General features: G+C 40.6%; 2 protein-coding genes across 2 annotated transcripts; one reads left to right on the top strand and one right to left on the bottom strand.

The window, feature by feature from the left end:
• The first annotated feature begins 185 nt into the window (after positions 1 to 185).
• Positions 186 to 7,820, top strand: tcp1 (t-complex 1). Its single transcript, XM_053483324.1, has 12 exons — positions 186 to 286; positions 1,448 to 1,533; positions 1,633 to 1,761; positions 2,034 to 2,131; positions 2,967 to 3,077; positions 3,202 to 3,383; positions 4,237 to 4,363; positions 4,735 to 4,910; positions 5,140 to 5,263; positions 5,438 to 5,630; positions 5,777 to 5,940; positions 7,426 to 7,820. Exons 1-12 carry the CDS (start codon positions 214 to 216, stop codon positions 7,637 to 7,639), a joined length of 1,677 nt encoding a protein of 558 aa, XP_053339299.1. The 5' UTR covers positions 186 to 213; the 3' UTR covers positions 7,640 to 7,820.
• A 597-nt stretch (positions 7,821 to 8,417) lies between these two features.
• Positions 8,418 to 12,806, bottom strand: LOC128510597 (inactive serine protease 35). The gene is made up of 2 exons (XM_053483003.1): positions 12,733 to 12,806; positions 8,418 to 10,222 (listed from the first exon to the last, which is right to left on the bottom strand). The coding sequence occupies exon 2, from the start codon at positions 10,204 to 10,206 to the stop codon at positions 9,016 to 9,018; it is 1,191 nt and encodes a 396-aa protein (XP_053338978.1). The 5' UTR covers positions 10,207 to 10,222; positions 12,733 to 12,806; the 3' UTR covers positions 8,418 to 9,015.
• Positions 12,807 to 21,385: the final 8,579 nt, after the last annotated feature.

Below are 21,385 nucleotides of genomic sequence, written 5' to 3'. Positions count from 1 at the left end.
AAGCGCGCATGCCATTCTAAAGCGTGTTCTTGTATATAGGTTATATATATATATATATATATATATATATATATGTGTGTGTATGTACGACGTTAAGTGTAAGCGCGTTTCATTATAAGCTTCAGATTATCTCGAACATTCTAGATACCGCTACTTCCGGTTAGGGTTTACCCATAATGCAATGCGGTCCCTCCTTTCTTCTTGCGGATCAACATGGCGGCGATGGAGGGTCCGTTAAACGTGCTTGGGCAGAGAAGCACCGGCGAGTCCGTGCGGACTCAGAATGGTAACGTTTACACACACGCGCAGTGATTAACACACGCCTGATAACGTAACCGAAGCGAAACGAGCGGAAACAGAATATAAAACTTTAACGTTTTAGCTTCATGCTAGCTAAGAGAAGTGTGGCGCGTGCCGGCCTCACGTGCGGCTTTTCCACAGACAGCGCTGCTGAGGTGATGATGTAATAAAAGCAATAATAGTTAGTTATACTCTGGTGTTATGTACCGGAGGGGTAGTTAAGTTAACTGGTTAGTTAGTTAGTTAATGAAGCTTCGTGTTTGCTTGCTAACGCCCATTATTTTTGCGTAGCTGCTCTTCAGCTAGCTTAGTCATGTTCGGTCCGAGTTTAGTCTCATACGGAGAAAATCGCGAGGTGTCGAGGTGAAAATACACAATAATCACATGCACGCGTTTATTTCACAGTGAAGAAGGATTTTTAGAAATGTCAGTAAAATGCAATATTTTGGGCACTTGAAGCCACTCCTAAAAAAAGGAAGAGGATGAAAGGAAGAATAGAAGATATAATCAGAATGAACAAGGGTTATATATGAATATGGGTTTGTGTTATACTATTTAACAAAAACATCAAAATGTATCACACAATCGTAAAATATTTCTTCTGTTTAATTATAACCTCATCTGATGGTTATTTTTATACCTTCATCACATTTCAGTATATACATTACCCATTTCCTTATTGTTCCAGTTGATATACAATTCTCAGTATTGTGTGGGAGTGATGGGTAAATGATGGTTATGTGACAGGTAGGGTGTGTGTGTGTGTGTGTGTGTTTTGAGGGGAGGGGGTAGTAATGGGAATCAGCAGTCTCCTCCCGTTGCGATATCACGATACCTGTGCAAGTCTATAAACATCCTGATTCAATATTACATTTCTCCCTGAGCTTGTTACAATTTTAAACCTTAGAAAAAGTTTTATGAATAATTAAATGTACATTGCTACCTTACAGCCTCATTAACAGCCTACAAAGTAACTTTAAATACAAGAATAATATTTAACTTCACATCAAATTAAACACAGAGCTACTTCGTTACTGAGCAGAACATATCTGTCTCTAGTGTTGGCTTAGTTTATTGTATAAAGTGTAGAAGAAAGAAGAGAACTTGTCTGAGTGTTTTTATGTGAAATGAAATGTGTGTTTTGCAGTGATGGCCGCGTCGTCCATCGCCAACATCGTGAAGAGCTCGCTCGGCCCAGTGGGGCTCGACAAGATGCTGGTGGACGACATTGGGGTGAGCGTCCATGGTGTTTATCATGCTCAGCTCACATCTGCTGTACACTCTGCTCTGTCTCTCTCGCGTACACACATAATAATGATTTGTTGTTGTTAGGACGTGACCATCACGAACGACGGTGCCACCATCCTGAAGCTGCTGGAGGTGGAACATCCCGCCGCCAAAGTGCTTTGTGAACTCGCAGACCTGCAGGATAAGGAGGTCGGAGACGGGACAACATCTGTGGTAAGACACTCATGTGTGTGTTGATGTGTGTGTTATAAGTGCCCTTCAGCCCTCATCTGTGGACGTCCTATTTTAGTGCTGCCCACTGTTGCTGATCAGTGTGTGTGGCTATGCTAACAGGACAGAGGAAAGAGCATCAGAGTCTGAAGAGACTGCAGCGCCTCCTGCTGGCTCTATATGAACTGATGTAACATTTGTTTAATTTAATCAATCAGCCTGTTTAAAGATTTAACTCTGCTTAAAGGTTAGTGTGTGTGTGTATGTGTGTGTAGGTGATCATCGCTGCAGAATTGCTAAAGAGTGCAGATGAACTGGTGAAGCAGAAGATCCACCCGACCTCCGTCATCAGCGGATACAGACTCGCCTGCAAGTAAGAGCAAGCTTACACACACTTTCTTTAAGTTGTCATCTTTGAATGACTAGAATTTGTGCTTTTATTTATCTTTGCATATTTCTTTCCTTTTTTTCCCTTATGTTAATACTTAACTTAATTATTCTTATTTCTAATATCTCATGCTTTATTACATCAGTCAACACGCGAGAAGAGAAGATATACTACTTTGAAATTTAAATGAAAAATGCCTTTATATTGTTACAAAAAAAATGATTAAATAATTAGTTAATCTTAAAATTCAATAGCTGGCGCTGTACGCAGTTGTGAGCGGGCAATTAAATTCATACGAATGAAGTTGTGAGCAGCTAGTATATTCTATTTTTTTCCTTTTTTATACACAGTTGTGTATTTTATAGTTTGTGTGTGTGAGAGAGAGAGAATATTTTAGACACATAAGTAAATGTGTGTTCCCATTTTAATTGCTGCCACACTGACTGTGTGTGTGTGTAGTTATACGCGTGGGAGAAATCAGAGTCGACCCAAAGCCTTATGCACAGATACACACACAATTGTGTTCCTGTTGTGTCTTTGGGCCGTACACACACTAGTGTTGCTAATGTACACACTGCATTTAAGGATGAATTCTCAGCTTCAGCTCATCTAGTATATTCTATTTTTTTTCTTTATAATTCATACTTTTTTTGTATTTTGTATAATATTTTAAAGTTTTGACATTTTTTTACCCTTTTTTTTATTATTTTTTTTTATTTAATCCAAACGTAAAGATTTTTTTTTTTTTTTATTAAAAACTTTTTTTTCCTATTTTATTTAGATATAAATGCATTGTGTATTCTTATCGTGTGTGTTTCAGGGAGGCGGTGCGCTACATTAATGAGAATCTGACCATCGGAGCCGATGATTTGGGCCGCGAGTGTTTGGTCAACGCAGCGAAGACCTCCATGTCCTCCAAGATCATCGGGGTGTATCCTCTCTGCTCTGCTATGTGTTACGCGCACACAAACACACACTACTGTGTGTGCTGATATTACCTGAGCTTTTTTTATTCTGATGATGCACAGTTTGACCCTTGACCCCTGACCCTCCAGTGATGCGGATTTTTTCGCCAACATGGTGGTGGACGCAGCCACGGCGGTGAAGTTTGTGGACGGTAAAGGCGTGGCACGGTACCCCATCAACTCCGTGAACGTGCTAAAGGCTCACGGCCGCAGCCAGAAGGAGAGCATCCTGGTCAACGGTTACGCCCTCAACTGCACCGTCGGCTCGCAGGGTGGGTGTCGCCGCATAACCCCTCCCCCAACACGGCGTCTTCCCATTATATTTACTGCTGCATTGTGTGTGCGTGCAGTTATACGCGTGGGATACAGCAGAGTTTGACTCTGAGCTCATATACGGATAGACACACATACTTTTGTGTTTCTCATGTGCTCAGAGTCACACACACACGTCCGCTCGTTACCGCGTCTGCACTGTCCAGGTCAAACCCGCTTGGTTTTGTAACTTCTAACGAGAGAAACATCACGCATCAAGTGACCTAAACAAGATGCAGGATAGGACACACGAAAGCAACACATTTTTACTATCGAGAGAAAACCCACCACAGTGTTCAACATGCAGAACCCAGTTGTTTATTAAACATATTTTATTTGACTAACTCTTTTACTCCTTTAAGGAACTTGTTTTACACTGACACTTTAAAAAAAAGTTTTTAAGCAAGTAAATCCAAATATGGTTTTAAATTTTTTAGAAAAAATAAATTTTAAACATCTTATCTACTTCTTGAATAACAAAAAAGCTTCTCGCCATGAATATAGCCATAGAAGCTGGCATGGCGTTAAAAAAAGAAAGAAACATCACACTTGTCATGTTCATGGTGTTTTTGCCCTCAGAGTAACAGTGTTAAATAATCTAATCCAGAACTCTGTGTGAGACAGACCGCAGGTGGTTCTGTGTGGAACCCTGTCAGATAAAAAAAGAGTTCTTAATAAGCTAGAACCTTCAGAGAAACTGTTTTTAGGAGGTCATGAAAAGATCAAGATTCATCGTTCATGGGAGAATGTACAGTTTACATTTTGTATCTCTGTGCATGTGACTAACCTTAATAACTCTGTGTGTGTGTGTAGGGATGGTGAAGAGAGTACAGAATGCCAAGATCGCGTGTTTGGACTTCAGCCTGCAGAAAACCAAGATGAAGCTGGGAGTCCAAGTCATCATCAATGACCCGAAGCAACTTGACCAGATTAGACAGAGGTGAGTGTGAAGGGGGGCGGGGGGGTATTTTAGACGAACAAGTAAATGTGTGACTTCCCATTTCAATTGCTGCCACACTGACTGTGTGTGTGTAGTTATACGCGTGGGAGAAATCAGAGTCGACCCAGAGCCTTATGCACAGATACACACATACACACTTGTGTTTCCGTCGTGTTCCTTTGGGTTGTACACACACTCATGTTGTCTGTACACACTGCATTCACAGCTCATGTGAAGGATTTGACAGCGAGGGTAGAACATATATACTCATAGAGAACACAAAAACAAAGCAGTTTGTGTGTGAGATCATTGTTCTCTCCTACATGGTGTGTGTGTGTGGTTAATGTTTGTTGATCATGTCTCTGTATCAGAGAGTCGGACATCACTAAGGAGCGTATCCAGAAGATCCTGGCTCCGGGGACGACGGTTGTCCTGACGACTGGTGGGATTGATGACATGTGTCTAAAGTACTTTGTGGACGCCGGAGCCATGGCAGTTCGCCGTGTGCTGAAGAGAGACCTCAAACGGATCGCCAAGGCAACCGGAGGTAAGCCACGCCCAGCCAGGATGTGATTCTGCATTGTTTTTAGAGATGGTATTTTTGTTTACTTAAGATTGAAAGAACTTTATTAATCCCAGAGGGAAAATGCTTTACCTTTGTTTATGTAAGTTTTATTATTATTATTATTATCATCTTTCTAATTAGAACCGTTTACTCTGCAGGTCATCGATGAGTGTTTGTTTATTTATTTATTTAATTACTCCTGTTCATGCAGCCACCATCTGCTCGTCCCTGACCAACCTGGAGGGGGAGGAGTCGTTCGAGGCGGCCATGTTGGGTCAGGCGGAGGAAGTGGTGCAGGAGCGGGTGTGTGACGACGAGCTCATCCTCATCAAGAAGTAAGAGCCAGAAGTTTAGCCCACATCACCCCCAAAATGATGTTTGTCTTTCGGGTGCTCACAGACAGGGGTCGCCACAGCAGAATATCCGGTCCCAAAATAACATTATTATTATAGTGACCGTAACGTCACAGGTGACCTTACTGTCTATGTCTGTGTGTGTCTGCGTGTTAGTACGAAGGCTCGCACGTCAGCCTCTATAATCCTGCGTGGAGCGAACGACTTCATGTGTGACGAGATGGAGCGCTCGCTGCACGATGCGCTGTGTGTGGTGAAGAGAGTGTTGGAGTCCAAATCTGTGGTTCCAGGAGGGGGCGCTGTCGAGGCAGCTCTGTCTATCTACCTTGAGAACTACGCCACTAGCATGGTGAGGACCAAACCTGGCATGAAATATTTTTAATTTATGTTTATTTATTTTATTTTTTATTTTAATATTTTTATTTGACTTACAATCGTTTAAATTTGGTAAAACACTTGAGGAATGTGATGTTAATTTGTTGTGTGTGTCTCTAGGGTTCACGGGAGCAGCTGGCGATTGCAGAGTTTGCCCGTTCCTTGCTCGTCATTCCTAAGACGTTGGCGGTGAACGCCGCGCAGGACTCCACCGACCTGGTGGCCAAACTCAGAGCGTTTCACAACGAAGCCCAGGTCAACCCCGAACGCAAGAATCTCAAGTGGTGAGTCGGAGTCACTGATGCCATCATTTATCACAGTTTGTGTTTTCACAGTTATATCGAACTGACACACTCTTTAAATCAATTCAGGTCTGTGTGTGTAATGTGTCTGATCACTTGGGTCTTTTTAAGAGTGACTGATTTATAGAGCGTCATTGTGTTGTTTGGTTCAGTTTATAAAAAGATTAAAAGTAAATTCACATAAAAATAAATTCTAGGGATGCACCGAAATGAAAATTCTGGGCCGAAAACGAAACCGAAATTTTTGGATGCACTTGGCCGAAAACCGATACCGAAACCGACAATGGCTTCATTAAAAAACATGTTTAAAATATTTTCTTTTTGTTTGTATTAAAAAAACTACAAATTAATTAAGCAATAAAACTTTTATTGATAATAAGTAACAGTAATAAGGCTGTTTAACAATAACAAAACTTGCTTCCAAGTGCTTCCAAACTGCCGACATACTCCGTGTTTGATGCGTAATGACAGCGCGAACGAGACGGGAGGATGGGAGAGGCGTGGCGACAATTTCGGCTTTTATTTTCTGCGCTTTCTTACGTTTCGCCGGCCGAAATTTCGGTGCATCCCTAATAAATTCATAAGAAAATAATCAAAAATTATTTAAATATTTAAGTCTCATTACATGCGACTCTGAATTGATTCATGGATTCATTTATTGATTCATATTTGACTCTCTGTTGAATTTTTATATTTGATTCTCTGCATATTGTATTTGATCATTTGAATCAGTTTAAATATGCAGATCTCAGGCTTTATGAAAGGTTTTTACTTAATCACAGACTTGCACAGTCATAATTCAGAGTGACGTCTAATTAAATACAGCCCCGTGTTTAAATCTGTTTGTAATACTTTAATCAGCTCTTGGAATCTAATTTGATAATGTTTAAAAGGAATGTTTGGATCTGTTCAAAGAACTAAATAGATTCAGAGCCTTGGATTAGTAGCTCAAAATGTTTACATGCGACAGTCAGATAGAAATATTGTGAACAAACAGATCAAATGATCTAATGATGATTTTAAACGCTTTCAGTTTAGACTGAGTGTTTGCCATTGCCCCTTTCTGTGTTTTAAACATTCAAATATAACTAACATTTAAATCAGGTCTTTATTTAAATCCACTTCTGTATGATTTCTATAAAAGTCATTAACTGTTTAACATGCTGAACTTAAAACAGTTATTGTGAGCGATTCTTACACAAATATCTGAGGGCAAAACAAGATAAATGTGTTGATTGATGGAAGGTTTTACAGCTTTAGTCGCGAGCCAGCAAAATTTTTGCTAGACCACAAAATGTCACCATGAACTGTGTCTCGTCCGTGTGTCCTTGTTAGGACTAGCACACGCGCACACACAATCTCTCTCTCTCTCTTTTTCTCTCTCTCTCTCTGCCTCTCTGCCTTTGATGCTGTTGTAAAAGACTTCTGTTATGTGAAAACTAAACAGACCTCCGTGTGTGTGTGCAGGATCGGTTTGGACCTGGTGAACGGGAAGCCCAGGGATAACAAGCAGGCGGGCGTGTACGAGCCCACTATGGTCAAAACCAAGAGTCTGAAATTCGCCACCGAGGCAGCCATCACCATCCTACGCATTGATGACCTCATCAAGCTCTTCCCTGAGCCTAAAGAGGGCGGGCCTTCGTACCAGGACGCTGTTCAGTCAGGCTCTCTAGAGGGGTAAAGCCCCCCCCCGCCCACTCCGTATATTTATTAGCATCCCATAATGTTAGCGCGGTTGTAGCCTAGCCTTGCACTTAGCCTGTGTCTGTTTTTGCTACCACAGTAACACCATTTGCTGATTAATGACCTGTAATGACCTGTAATTCATCTGTTTAAGGAAATAAAGGAGTGATTATGTACCACCGTTGGGTCTGTTCTCATTTGTTTAAATAAACAGAAGCTGTGTGTACTTCAGGCCATAATGTTAATATCAGCACATAAGTTACATTAACACACAAGCACTTTTTTTTTTTTTTTTTCTTTTATGGATTTAAAATCTTCCGCACCATTTTACAATAACATTGTTACAGTAAACTAACCATCACTGCCTGTGTTCTGTTTGAGCGTAGGTTCCCTACATAGGCAGCACCGGGTCTAGAAATTAGTTTGCTTTAAGATTTCAGTTCATTTTCAGAGAAGGTGATCAGATGATGACTTTAAAACTTATAATAATTAGCACCAAAAATGTTAACTGGTCCTTCTTTTTGGACAGGAAATAGGCCTTGTGTGATGATGCTCAAAATTTTCTAAATGACACGTCATACTGTCAAGAATCAAGGGCTCTATGTAGCACACTAATGCAGGTGACGCCACCATCAGTCAATTAGAGCGTGGGCCCCATCCCAAATCAGTATGTGCTATTACTGGTCTCCCTGTATTTGTGTATAATGTAGTACTACTGAATCTAAATTTCATTAAAAAAAAAAAGGATTTTGACCAGTATAACTTTTTTTTTTTTTTTTTTTTTACTTTTTTATTTTGACACTGCAGCTACGATGCTTATCTGTCTAAGATGTGCAGATGTCTGGGTGTGGTTTAGGACACAGCTGCACTTCCTGTCTTTTATAAACATAAGCTAAACTGAATGGTGTATTATATTGAAATTTAATACACCCTATGAGTTGGATGGATTAGTGGATTAGCAAAGTGAGTAAACTGCACTAGAGACAACCCTTCCAACTTTTTGATAAACTTAAAAAACAAAAAAAAAAATTTGTATGTTATGACCTCTATAAAAGGCGACGGTTACTTTTTCTTTCATTTTTACTTCAGGATCTAACTGTAGGTATTAAAATTGATCCTAGCATAAAAAGAAAAACTAGCGAAAAGCTGAAGGAAGTGTAGATGATTGTGTGGTTCTACTTCAGATTTAAGCGTGTAAATGTGATAATGTCTTTCTGAGCGAGTGTATAAAGATTGTTAAGTAGGTCTATTAACAAACTGAAGAGGCAAATTCAGTAAATGTGCATTTAGGATAAAGTGGATTCCCGCGTAAATCCTGTTTCCCCTGGATAAAATTTTGGCACTCAAGACGTTCGATGTCACTTGAAGTTGGTCTCAGTCTGAGGCGCACCGCTCGCCGTCTCTGTGGATCCAAAGGCAAATCTGGGCGAGCTTGGCGGGCGTGAGTCTCACCGCTACGTTGTAGTGTCTGTGTGTGCCGTTCGCTTCCTTCACGCTCCTGTGTCCCGAAAACACACCAATTACTTTCCTCCTCCACTTCCCCTTAGCCTCCGTAGATGTCTCGCGGAGTCTCACGTACACTCCGGCGCCGCTCGAGCCTCTCCGAGCATCACAGTGCTGGTACATCAGATCGCCGGACTCCTGCGTCACCGAGCAGAACCTGTACACCACCTTTCCCGCGTGATCATCGTCAAATCCAGAGAAGTGGAGCCGCCTGACGCGCTGGACCACGCCCAAATCCATGTGCTTCACCCGGGGACTGCGCTTCAGCTTCAGGAGGGCGTAGTCGTAATCCAGCGTCACCTCGTTACCGGCGTTGCTCATCCAGCCCTGCGGTACGTACGTTTGCTTGACACGCGTCCACCGCAAAGTCGGCTGTTCAGGATTTTCCGAGGATTTCCGTTTATTCTGATTCTTCTTCTTGTTTCCCTTTCTCTTTTTCTGTTTTCTTTCGCTTCTTTCTTCCATGTTCCTCCTTCTCCCGGTGTTTCTCTGTAGCTTCATCACACCAACACGCAGCTTCTTCAGCCTCCTCCGGTATCCACGACCATCATGAACGCAGTGTGCCGCCGTCAGCACGTGTCTAGGTGACACTAAAACCCCCGAGCATCCAGTCGAGAGCTTCAGCGATGCCGAGAACGGGAAGTTGGTGATGAAGTGCTTGTCTGTGATCACAAAGCGTCCATCTGTACCGTACACCTGCCGTTTCCTGCGCGAGACAACGGTCGGAGAAGACGACGAGGTGTTCCTCACATCCTGCAACTCCACCTCCGTCAGTGTCCGACTACCGTTCTCATAAAACGTCTCATAGGCCAGGAGACGCTCCAGTTCCTTGGTTCCAGGATCTGGAAGGTTTCTCTGGCAGTCAATTCCACACACGGCATCACTGAGATCCTCGGAGTCTCCGTCACTGAATGCGGGGCTCGGGAGTCGCACCGTGTTCCTGTTCACGAGCAGAGGCACGGTGCTGTCAGTCCAGCGGAGGAGGTCTTTATTTACTGCTAACGAAAATGGGACCAAGGATGGAGTGATGGTGAGGAGGAGAGAAAGAGGGAGAGGAAACATTGTTCTTCATTAAAACCTGAAGGAGGAACAGAGAAACCATGAGTTCCACATGAGAACGTAGATTTCACGTTTAAAATGGAGACACAGCTGAAGAACTTGCTTAGGAACTTAACACGTTATGGTTCTATTGATCTACTTGAGGTGGAACTTAAGCTCCTGTGGAGGACCAGTGATGTCTTAGTGCTATGAAAAAATATTACTAGTGTGTTTTCTGTTTGTAAAAATAATGAGTGCTACGTTGAGAATGGTGCAGGACACCATGTTTAAAACAATGAGAGAAGCTCAGACGAGAGCCTCCTCCATGCTGGACCTTCTCTGTAGTAACTGCTTCTTGGATTTGTTTTATGGCTACAACGTTCACATTCTGTCCAGTACATTTATTCAGGTGTGTTGAAGTGTTGAACTCTGATTTCTACAACAGTCTCAGGACAGGAACTCATCTAGGAACTGTGTGGTTCTCCTTACCAGCTCCCTAAAAGGTGATGGAACGCTGCAGGAAACATCTGCACGTCTGCTCGGCGCTGATCATGAATTATAAACAGTTTTGAAATAAATTGTTCTCCGAAAATGATAAATAAATAAACAATACGGTGAACGGAAGACTTTGTTGGTTTGTTTTAGGTGTGCAGAAGCAATGATCTCGTCTCTGCTCTTCTCTCTAAAGTAGTCTAGTGTCTGTTATTTAAAAAAAAAAAGATTTATTATTTCTATTAATATTATTTTTTTTACATTTTATTTATATTTCTGGAAAGGTTTCATTGTGAAATGAAGAATTTGGCAGCAGTTCGCTGTGTGAGAGGAACACCATGTAGACCAGATGAACTTTGCTAAAGAAGTAACAAAAGTAAATACAAGAAACCACACACACACACACACACACACACACTGAGTAGGCAGCTGGAATGGAAGCTGGAGCTTCTCATTTGAATTAAACAATAACATTCTTCTGGCTTCCTGTTACAGGAGGTGTTGGCGACTGTACAGACTGACACACACACACACACACACACACACACACACACAAAGATAATTAAAACCTTTAGCAGAAACATGTCACCCAAACCCATTGATATACTTTTCTTATACTTTTACATCCTCGGCTGTAACCACACTGCAGTTGTTCCTGTGGTGCAGGTGAACATGAACATCACAGAGTTCCAGGACAGAGTTCATATACAGCACAGGTTCCCAGCCCCAGGTTCAGAACCCCCTGAGATCCCAGTCTGTCCTGCACAGTCCAGTGTGTCTCTGTCACACACACTTCAACTCTGAAAAGGTGCTTCATCAGCTGACTGGATAAATCCTGAGGACCAGGGGACACTACTGAGGACCAGGGGACACTACTGAGGACCAGGGGACACTACTGAGGACCAGGGGCGCAGTGGGAGCACTGGTCCATGCAGAACACCAGGTGTGTCCTCACGATCGGGAGGTTTTTATATTTGCTTTGTGTTCAAACCAAGTTGCTGTTGCTAAAAAGTGTTCCCATCCCTCGCTGGAACTGTGTACACGTCAACACACGTGACGTCACTATGAAAACTGTGTCAAATTCATATATATATATTATTACAGTCCCCACCATAGTTGTAAATTATTGGCACCCCAACAGTCAAAATATACTGAAGCCTGAAAAAAAAAAATTACAGCACAGAGATTCTTCTGCTAGTGTTGTGTAATGTTGTTGAAACTCTTGTAGAGGATTGTGGGGACTTTTTACGTCCTCAACATACAAACGCTCATTCGTTATTCCAACAAATATTGTCTGGGTTCTGGGATACTAAGACGATTGGCTATACACAGTATATTATTCTTAGCAGAACCAGCTTTATCGCTACGGCTGAACGCTTGCTAGCGGACATGCTGGGATGCACGCTACACGCACACAAAGTACGCCGGACATGTGATCTAACGCCAGTGATTGAACAAACATGAACACTTGTTCGTATCTTTGAAAGTTAGTAACTGGAATGTTTGTATGTAGGGGACTCGCAGTAATCTAAATAGTAGTGTTACGTTTCTTTGTAAATATGCAACCATGTTAAGATTATATACTTACACACACACACACACACACACACACACACACACACACACAGAATACTGTTCTTGCGAGAACTGTTCCAGAACAGCTGACATTTGGGTCTGTTGTTGTTGTTGTTGTTGTTGTTACTCAATTAACTAATTCCATATGTGTTATTTTTTTGTTTTAAAAAATATTAAATATATCTATATATAATTTGAAATATCCATCTGTACAGTATGTCTGTATGTATGTCTGTATGTATGTGTGTGTATGAATGCATGCATGTATGTGTGTGTGTGTGTTTATGTGATGCAGCTTCCAATTAAAACAAGCAGACATGAGACACACAGACACACAGACACACAGTTCTTAAGACTCTCCTGCTCTTCCAGACATCTCAGTTATTTCATCACTTTTCTAAAGATCTTCATTTCACGAATCCCCCCAATTCTCTAAATGATGTACAGAGTTCTACAGGGTTAATAAATGAGGTTAAGTTGTACCTGAGAGCCGGGCTGGAGCGCAGAGTCCTGGAGGGGAGAGACGGCAGGGCTGAGACGGGACTCACAGGGCAGTCGGGACTGAATCGGCTCTTTGGAATCGACTCTTTAGAATAGACTCTTTTGAATTGATTTGCAAGTAAACGATAAGTGAGTCAGTCCGTCTCCTCAGCATCGAAAGGAAAGATTTAGTGTGAGGAACTGAGGGTCTTAGTGCACAAGAAACAATGACGTCACACTAAATAGTACAAATTATTACATAGGAAGAAAAAATAAAGAAAAAAATCAGTTTGTCCTACAGTTAAACACTCACAGCTCACACGCTCTTCAGCTCCTGCTTCCAAATATACAGCAAGAGCAAACAACCTACACCAACCCTAAATCAACCCTGATTTTATTTATTCATTAATTAATTTATTTATTATTATTATTAGTAGTATTAATAATAATAATGAAGGCAGTGCTGCGGTGTAGTGGTGGCACTGTGACTTCACACCTCCAGGGTCCGGGTTCGATTCCTGCCTCATGTTTGTCTGCATGGAGTTGTGGATTGTGTGGATTTCCTTCAGGTACTTTGCACTTGAAAAACTCCAACTAGATAAATGTTAAATGATTTAATATTGTATTTTTGGAGTAAGAAAGTGGAATTTGTTGAGACAACAAGCAACATTGTGTTCTTAAAAACTTTGGAAACACAGACTGAATAAACGAAAAAATTCAAATTAAAGTCTATTAAAATTTTTTATTCATCACATACACAAACATACACAGAATAATATGCAGTAAAATACGTACATGAATGTTTGTGAACTAAAAAGAAAAAAAAAGAAAATTATGAAATCAAGCACTTTACCTTCCGTGAGACGCAGTCATGTGATTTATTAGACCCCGCCCCCTCCACCACGCCAGACTGACACTAACATACTGCGAAATGGCCGTTTGTGGACTCTTTATTCTGGGTAGGAATTTGTTCATTTATTTCATAAAAGTTTTAGTTAGCTCACAGGTATTTTAGACATTTCTATCTTTTTCCCCACTTTGGCCAGACTTTTGCCCAGTAACTGCATGCTGCAGCACACACCCGGCCGGCACTGGGGCCCAACCCAGCACACACGGGCGGCACTGGGGCCCAACCCAGCACACACGGGCGGCACTGCATCATTAGAATTTCAGATACAGTCTTTTACACTTGCTGGTGGTGTATAGAATATATTTTATTTTTATAATAACTTTCATTCTGTGAAATCATTGTCTTTACAAGACTGTTCTTGTTTTCTTTACCCAGAGCTCTGCTGTGAAGGATTGGGTCAGAGGGTCAGAGGGTCCGAGGGGTGACGGCTGGCCTTTTGGATCTACTGAACAAGCTGCTGGAGGGGACTGTCGTCCTCCTATGCAGCAGCTTTAGGAGTGATGTTTGGTCAGATCTGTGTTTTAAAACATTGAATTCCAAAAGGAATGGACGTACACCTATGAAGCCATTAAAAAAACTTTTCTATTGGACTTGGAGAGACACGCTGTCCTCAGATTCACATGTTAAGTAACAAACTCTTGTTGCAATAGAGACTCTTTTTTATGTCTGACAAAAAAGTCTTCTTTTTGCATCTGGTGTATTTTGTTGACCTTTAACCATGATCAATCTTGTCTCAATTCAAGTGTGTCATAATAATAATGTACACACAGCCCCGCGCTACCGTATGAAACGTACATTCACATCAACTACCAAACAGAGTTTTATCAGTAATCTCCCAGAGTTCCCAACTTCGATTAGATCGCCGTCTGACCCCACAGAACTCGATCAGGCAACTGAATATTTAGAGTCGACATTTCGCTATACCTTAGATAATGTAGCTCCAGTCAAAAGAAAAATTATTAGAGATAAGAAACTTGCTCCCTGGTATAACGATCACACGCGCACTTTAAAACAGACCGCTCGGAAATTAGAACGTAAATGGCGTCAAACTAAATTACTAGTATTTCAAATAGCATGGAAGGAGAGCATCCTGAACTATAGAAAAGCTCTTAGTGTAGCTAGATCAACATATCTCTCCACTCTTATAGAAAATACCAAAAATAATCCTAGATTCTTATTTAATGCTGTAGCCAAATTAACCAGAAATAAGACCACTGCAGAAATCTCCACAACAACATCATGCAATAGTGAGGACTTCATGAACTTTTTTAATAATAAAATTGTAAATATTAGGCATAAAATTGAGGTTTTGAAACCGAACAATGTAATTGATGCAGATGTTAATCTAGCCATGTCAGATCAGAACCTAGAATACTTTACTCCCCTTGAAGAGAATGAACTAATTTCACTCATCTCTTCTTCAAATTCATCAACCTGTATATTAGATCCTGTACCGACACATTTTCTTAAACAGATAGTACCAGCAATAGTAGAACCCCTGTTGAGAATAATTAATTCTTCACTTAGCATTGGATATGTTCCAAAATCTTTTAAATTAGCAGTTATCAAACCAATAATTAAGAAACCTGACCTCGACCCCTGTCAGCTGTCTAGTTACAGACCAATATCAAACCTCCCCTTTATCTCTAAGATTCTGGAAAAGATAGTAGCGGAGCAGCTATGCTCATATATACATAGAAATGGCATACATGAACTGTATCAGTCAGGATTTAGGCCTCATCACAGTACAGAGACAGCGCTCGTTAAAGTAGTAAATGACATTCTATTGGCCTCTGATCAGGGTTGTGTAACTATGCTTGTACTACTTGACCTCAGTGCAGCTTTTGACACCGTTGATCACGCTATTCTTCTTCACAGATTAGAAAATGTAGTGGGAATTAAGGGTACAGCCCTCTCCTGGCTCAGATCCTATCTGACCCATCGTTATCAGTATGTAGATTTAAATGGTGACTATTCCTCATGTTCTCTAGTGGAGTTTGGCGTTCCGCAGGGTTCAGTTTTAGGTCCACTGCTTTTTTCCCTTTACATGCTTCCTCTGGGCAACATAATCCGTAAGCATGGTATTAGTTTTCATTGTTATGCTGACGATACACAGTTATATGTCTCAGCAAAACCTGACGAGAAAAAACAGCTTACTAAAATTGAGCAATGTGTGCAGGACATAAGAAATTGGATGCTAATTAACTTCCTTCTGCTAAATCCGGATAAGACAGAAGTTCTAGTCATAGGACCGCATACAGCTAGGAGTAAAATTTTAGATCACCCCGTAACTTTAGATGGCCTTTCTGTTCCATTAAATGCAACAGTAAAAGACCTTGGTGTGATTATTGATTCCAGCCTTTCATTTGAAGCACATGTAGATAATATTACCAGGATAGCATTCTTTCACCTCAGAAATATTGCCAGAATAAGAAATTTATTGTCGCTAAACGACGCAGAAAAACTAGTTCATGCTTTTATCACCTCTAGGTTGGACTATTGTAATGCCTTACTGTCTGGTTGTTCAGCTAGATGCATAAATAAGCTTCAGCTAGTCCAGAATGCAGCAGCGAGAGTCCTCACCAGAACCAGAAGATATGAGCACATTACCCCTATCTTATCTTCACTCCATTGGCTCCCTGTGAAATTTCGCATTGATTTTAAAATACTACTCTTGACATATAAAGCATTAAATGGTCTCGCGCCGCAGTACCTGAGCGAACTGCTAGTGTCTTACGATCCGCCACGCCTACTTCGATCAAAGGATGCAGGCTGCTTGTCAGTACCGCGTATTATGAAAAATACAGCTGGGGGCAGAGCTTTTTCTTACAAAGCCCCAAAGTTATGGAATAGTCTTCCAAATAGTGTTCGGGACTCAGACACAGTCTCAGTGTTTAAGTCCAGGCTAAAAACCTATTTATTTAGCCAAGCATTTTTATAAATAGATTTGCCATAGGTAAAGGAGCAGATCTGGGGGACTCATGGACGTAGAGTATTATGGTGAACTGGTATGTTTGGATGCTGTCTTCCTCACTCTCATTGATCACTCAGGTTTGTTGACGGTGAGGTGATTGTTTGCTTTACATGTCAGGAAGCCCTCATGTTTGTGTTTCCTTCTGGCTCTCCCTTTTAGTTATGCTGTCATAGTTAGTCCTGCCGGAGTCTCTGCTTGCACTCTACAGTTAATATACATTCACATTATACATTGTGTGACCGTGACCATACCTAACTGCCATCTCTCCTCTTCTTCTCTTTCCCCCCCTCTTTCTTTTTCCTCTCTCCTCCTGTCTCCCCCTTTCACTCTTTCTCTCTCTCTGTCGAGCTACACATGTCGTTCCTGAGCTGCCAGTGATCCAGACTCCCTCTGCCCTCCGGACCTGTCTGACCCATCCTGGTGCCCCGCTTCTGGCTGAAGATCTCGTCACATGGATGCCCCGTGTGTCTCTCTGGGATGCGTCTGGTGTCTGGGAATGATTCTTTCTACCTAGAAAATGGTTCTGGCCTTGACTGGTGTTGGCAACTGTTTCTCTGGGGACTTGACAGTTCGATAGTTCATGACTGGAACTTCTTACAAGTCTACCTGAGTCTTCAATAACTACCTGGACTCCATAGTAACATCAATTAACATCAGCTATTATAGCTGAACTGCCTCCCACCCTACACACTGTATAAATGCAGATCATTTACTGCTTTCTGTTTCACCCAAATGAGGATGGGTTCCCTGTTGAGTCTGGTTCCTCTCAAGGTTTCTTCCTATTACCATCTCAGGGAGTTTTTCCTTGCCACTGTCGCCCTCGGCTTGCTCACCAGGGACAAACTGACCATTTTGATTCATACAAATTCACATTTCATACAAACTTAAATAATTCTTTTGACTGTGTAAAGCTGCTTTGCGGCAATGAAAATTGCTAAAAGCGCTATACAAATAAAATTGAATTGAATTGAATTGAATTGAATTTAACCAAAATGGAACCTACACTATGAGTGTGTGTGTCCTGCGATGGATTGGCATCCTGTCCAGGGTTCACCCCGCCTTGTGCCCTAAGCCTCCTGGGATGGGCTCCAGGTCCCCCAAGACCCTGAATACAGGATAAAGAGTTATAGACAAAGAGTGATTTAGTGAGTGGTGATAATAATAATAATAATAATAATAATAATAATAATATATCTAAGCTAGAGGGCAATCTATATGTCACAGGGTAGATATTCATTCTATATTCTTTTTTATAATTTTTATTATACATTTTAATATTTTTCTTAAGGCAATATCTGTGTGTATTTTAATGTTTTTGTGACCTGTGTGTGTATTTTATTGCATGCCAGATGTTGTTTTATTGTATTTAATAAAACTTTTTATTTAACTTTTACTTCTTACTTCTTTTTGTGTAACTGGCAATCTACTTTTTATATATTTTAACCAAAATATTTGTAACTTAACCATAGTCCACATACAGACTTATAACAGAGGCAAAATTCCTTAAAGCAAATCTTGTATGCAGTTTTAACTCCACCCAGTTTAAAATATTAAGCTAACTCGACTTGTAATTCAAACGTAAGTAAAGTAATATTCAGCTCAATATTAATCAGCTCAAGTAATATTGGTTGTGGGTTCAATTAATTATACGGTATGCGCCAAAATATACAGTACAGTAACTTCTGCATCTCCAATGAGCGTTTTTTTCGATGGGGCATAGCTAAAGAAACACATGTTCCCAGTGTGGAGTTGTCAAGTTGTGTTGTATAATTGTTGTTGGAAACGCGTCTCTCGACGGAGGAAGAAATATTTATAGTTGAGTATTATTTCCTCTTATATGGAAGTTGTCACGAAGTTTGAAAAAGGTGGCAGAACAATTCCTTTTCATACCCCCCCCCCCCCCCATCTCTCTGATCTTACACTAGCTCATTCTTGTAGGGAACATTAAAGGCGAGTGTGTTCAACTGTGAAGCTCCGCCATGAACTGTGCCTGCATTATGCAAGCAAATTGTCTCCTTTTACAGAAGCTACAGCAACTTTTGTTCCAGGAATCTGGGTTGAGAATCTGCATGAACGATTCGAACACTTACATTCCACATACCGTGGTAAATCAACATGCTAATTGTGTGTATGTTAGTTTTTTCCTGGAAAAATAATCTAACAGGAGACAAGAAGGTACAGTGGAACCTTGGATTACGCGCATAATTTGTTCCAGGAGCCGACTCGTATTTCGAAACACTCGTAAATCAAAATGAATTTCCTCCATAGGAAATAATAAAACTTAAATTATTCGTTTTACAGCCTCAAAAAATAAAAACATAAAAATAATTACAATACAAAATATAAAGTAAAAATAAAACAAATTAACTTGCACTTTACCTGTGTGTGTGTGTGTGTGGGTGTGTGTGGGGAAGAAGCTTAGGTAAGTCGAGAAGAGAAATCAGACCCTCCTCTCTCCCTCTTCTTGTCTTACACAGTTACCCTTCCTCCTCTCTTATTTGAGTTTCTCTCACACACACACACACATTAACGGAAATACTGTTTTATCAGAAAAATTAACAATAAATCTCTCTAATGACACTCGATTGAGCGACACACTAACGGAATCACTGCTGTTAAGTAAAAATAAAACAAATTAACCTGCACTTTATCTTTGAAAAGATGACGCGCACACACGTGTTATAATAAACAATACATGCACGCTGTACACACACATGCATACAAATCATGCACTGTCTATTTCATAGAGCTGACAGTACCATAGGAGGCACCACAGACAAGGCAAATGAGAGAAAGAGGCAGCAACATGCTGAGCTGAAGCTTGAAGCAGAACAACAGGGTTTGAGGGTTTGAGCAGTGGGGCCCAGTGGAGGTTGGCTGCAGTGGCTTGATTGCATCTATAACTACTAGGCTTCTTAAAGAAATGGGAACCTACGGTTAAACTCTACGCCACAACATCAAGGGCACATCAGAGCCTGTTAAGCGATGCAGTCAATGGCTGTGGATTAGGAGGAAAGATTGTTGCTGGGCCCCAAGATGATAGAGACACACACTCAGGTCTGATCAACCAGGGAGGGCCTGCCTCAGCAGAGGGAGTATTGTGAGTAAGAGCCTGAAACACCCAATGATGCTTTGGAACTGACAGTGTGCCCCTAACACCTGCCGGTGGCCTGGCGTAACACCATCATCATTCCTGTATGGAGGAACCTTAAAGGGACCAGTAACATCTCCTATAACTTAAAATTAATATACAGTATTAATTGTCATTATTTAAAAACATTAGAATGTCATTAAACTTTGGCCTATCCACACTTGTTTTTCTGTTATCTTTATTTATAACAGTGGTTCTCAGAGTGTGTGGCGCCCCACTAGTGGGGAATACAGGCATGACAGGTGGGGCACAAAGAACAGGAGGGAATTAGTGGAAAATAATGGGAAAGTACCTATTCTAATTCATGATTTTCTTTATTGACAATAAAGATCGGACACTCGAAACTAAACAATCACACGCAAAGAAATGGATCATTAATACAAGTAAATTAAAATAACATCAGAGAAAAAGTGGAACCATAGTGCAACAATAACAGTTTAACGTCGGCATGTTAATTACAGAGGAACAATATATAAGGAAACATTCGGTATTATATATGTCATTTCATTTATTCCAATGTGTATGCTGATGTTTCTGTATTTTTGTTAAACATTAATATTTTATCAGGCAGTACTAGTCTGGCATTTCTAGTTTCCAGTGCGGTAACAAAGTAGCTTTTTGATCCTTTAGGCGCTGAACAGAAGGGAAGATCAATATCGTTCTACGCTTTTTGTTGTTGTGCGGCATTTTGCGATGATCCCTAAATCATTCATTGCGCCGTAGAGAATAATGTGTTTATGCTTTTAAACATGTATAATTTAAGGCGGATGGAGCTTAAAGACAATGTAGAGAGGAAATATATCTGGGTATCTTATTCGCGGGTTTATTTACGCAGCTGTTGAATTCGGAGATGCGAATATCAAACTAACTTTACCGCGGACACAAACAGGTGTTATTCGCTACATAATCTCTATCAAATATTATATTAGGACACACATTCAAAGGTTTATTATTATCAAATCTATTATTACTATTATAATTAACCCTAGGCACGTGACAGCCGTCGAGACGATTAATACAAATCCCCCAAAAACTATTATTTCTTTTGGCACATTTATTTTGCAGGGGTTTGTCAATGTACAAATAACAAATTATTTATCACAAATTACACTAAATAAATATTGTTTGTGGTGAAAAATTACAGGAAACGATTTTTATTATAAAATAAGCAATATAAAAATATACATGTTGCATATGAAAAAATATATAATTTATATATTTTTTCCCCTATAATTTTTTTTTATATTGCTTACTTTATAATTAAATTCGTTTGTTATAATTTGTCATTTGTAAACCATAAACCTATGAATTTATGTTCTTATATATTATTTGAAAGAGATTATGTAGGGGGGGGCGGAATCCGTGGCAGGGGGCATTTTAGACCATAACACAATAGCGTACTGTATGTAGTGAGCGTAATAACATCAATGGATACATTTATTACATGGACCACAAATAAGCAGGTGATTCAGCATCATCAGCCTAATCAACCAAAAAGCCAGCCGAAAGGAAAACATGATGAAGCCTACTGTATGTTGCGCTTGGATTCATGGTGGGGATGGTGGGGGCAGAGGAGAGACACGTGTGTGTTTTGTGTCTTAAACCGCTGGCAGCAAACAGC

This window comes from Clarias gariepinus, chromosome 22 (genome assembly GCF_024256425.1).
Source record: "Clarias gariepinus isolate MV-2021 ecotype Netherlands chromosome 22, CGAR_prim_01v2, whole genome shotgun sequence".
Lineage (NCBI taxonomy): Eukaryota > Metazoa > Chordata > Actinopteri > Siluriformes > Clariidae > Clarias > Clarias gariepinus.
Note: the sequence above shows the minus strand (reverse complement) of the source record. Positions and strands in the feature narration are given on the sequence as shown.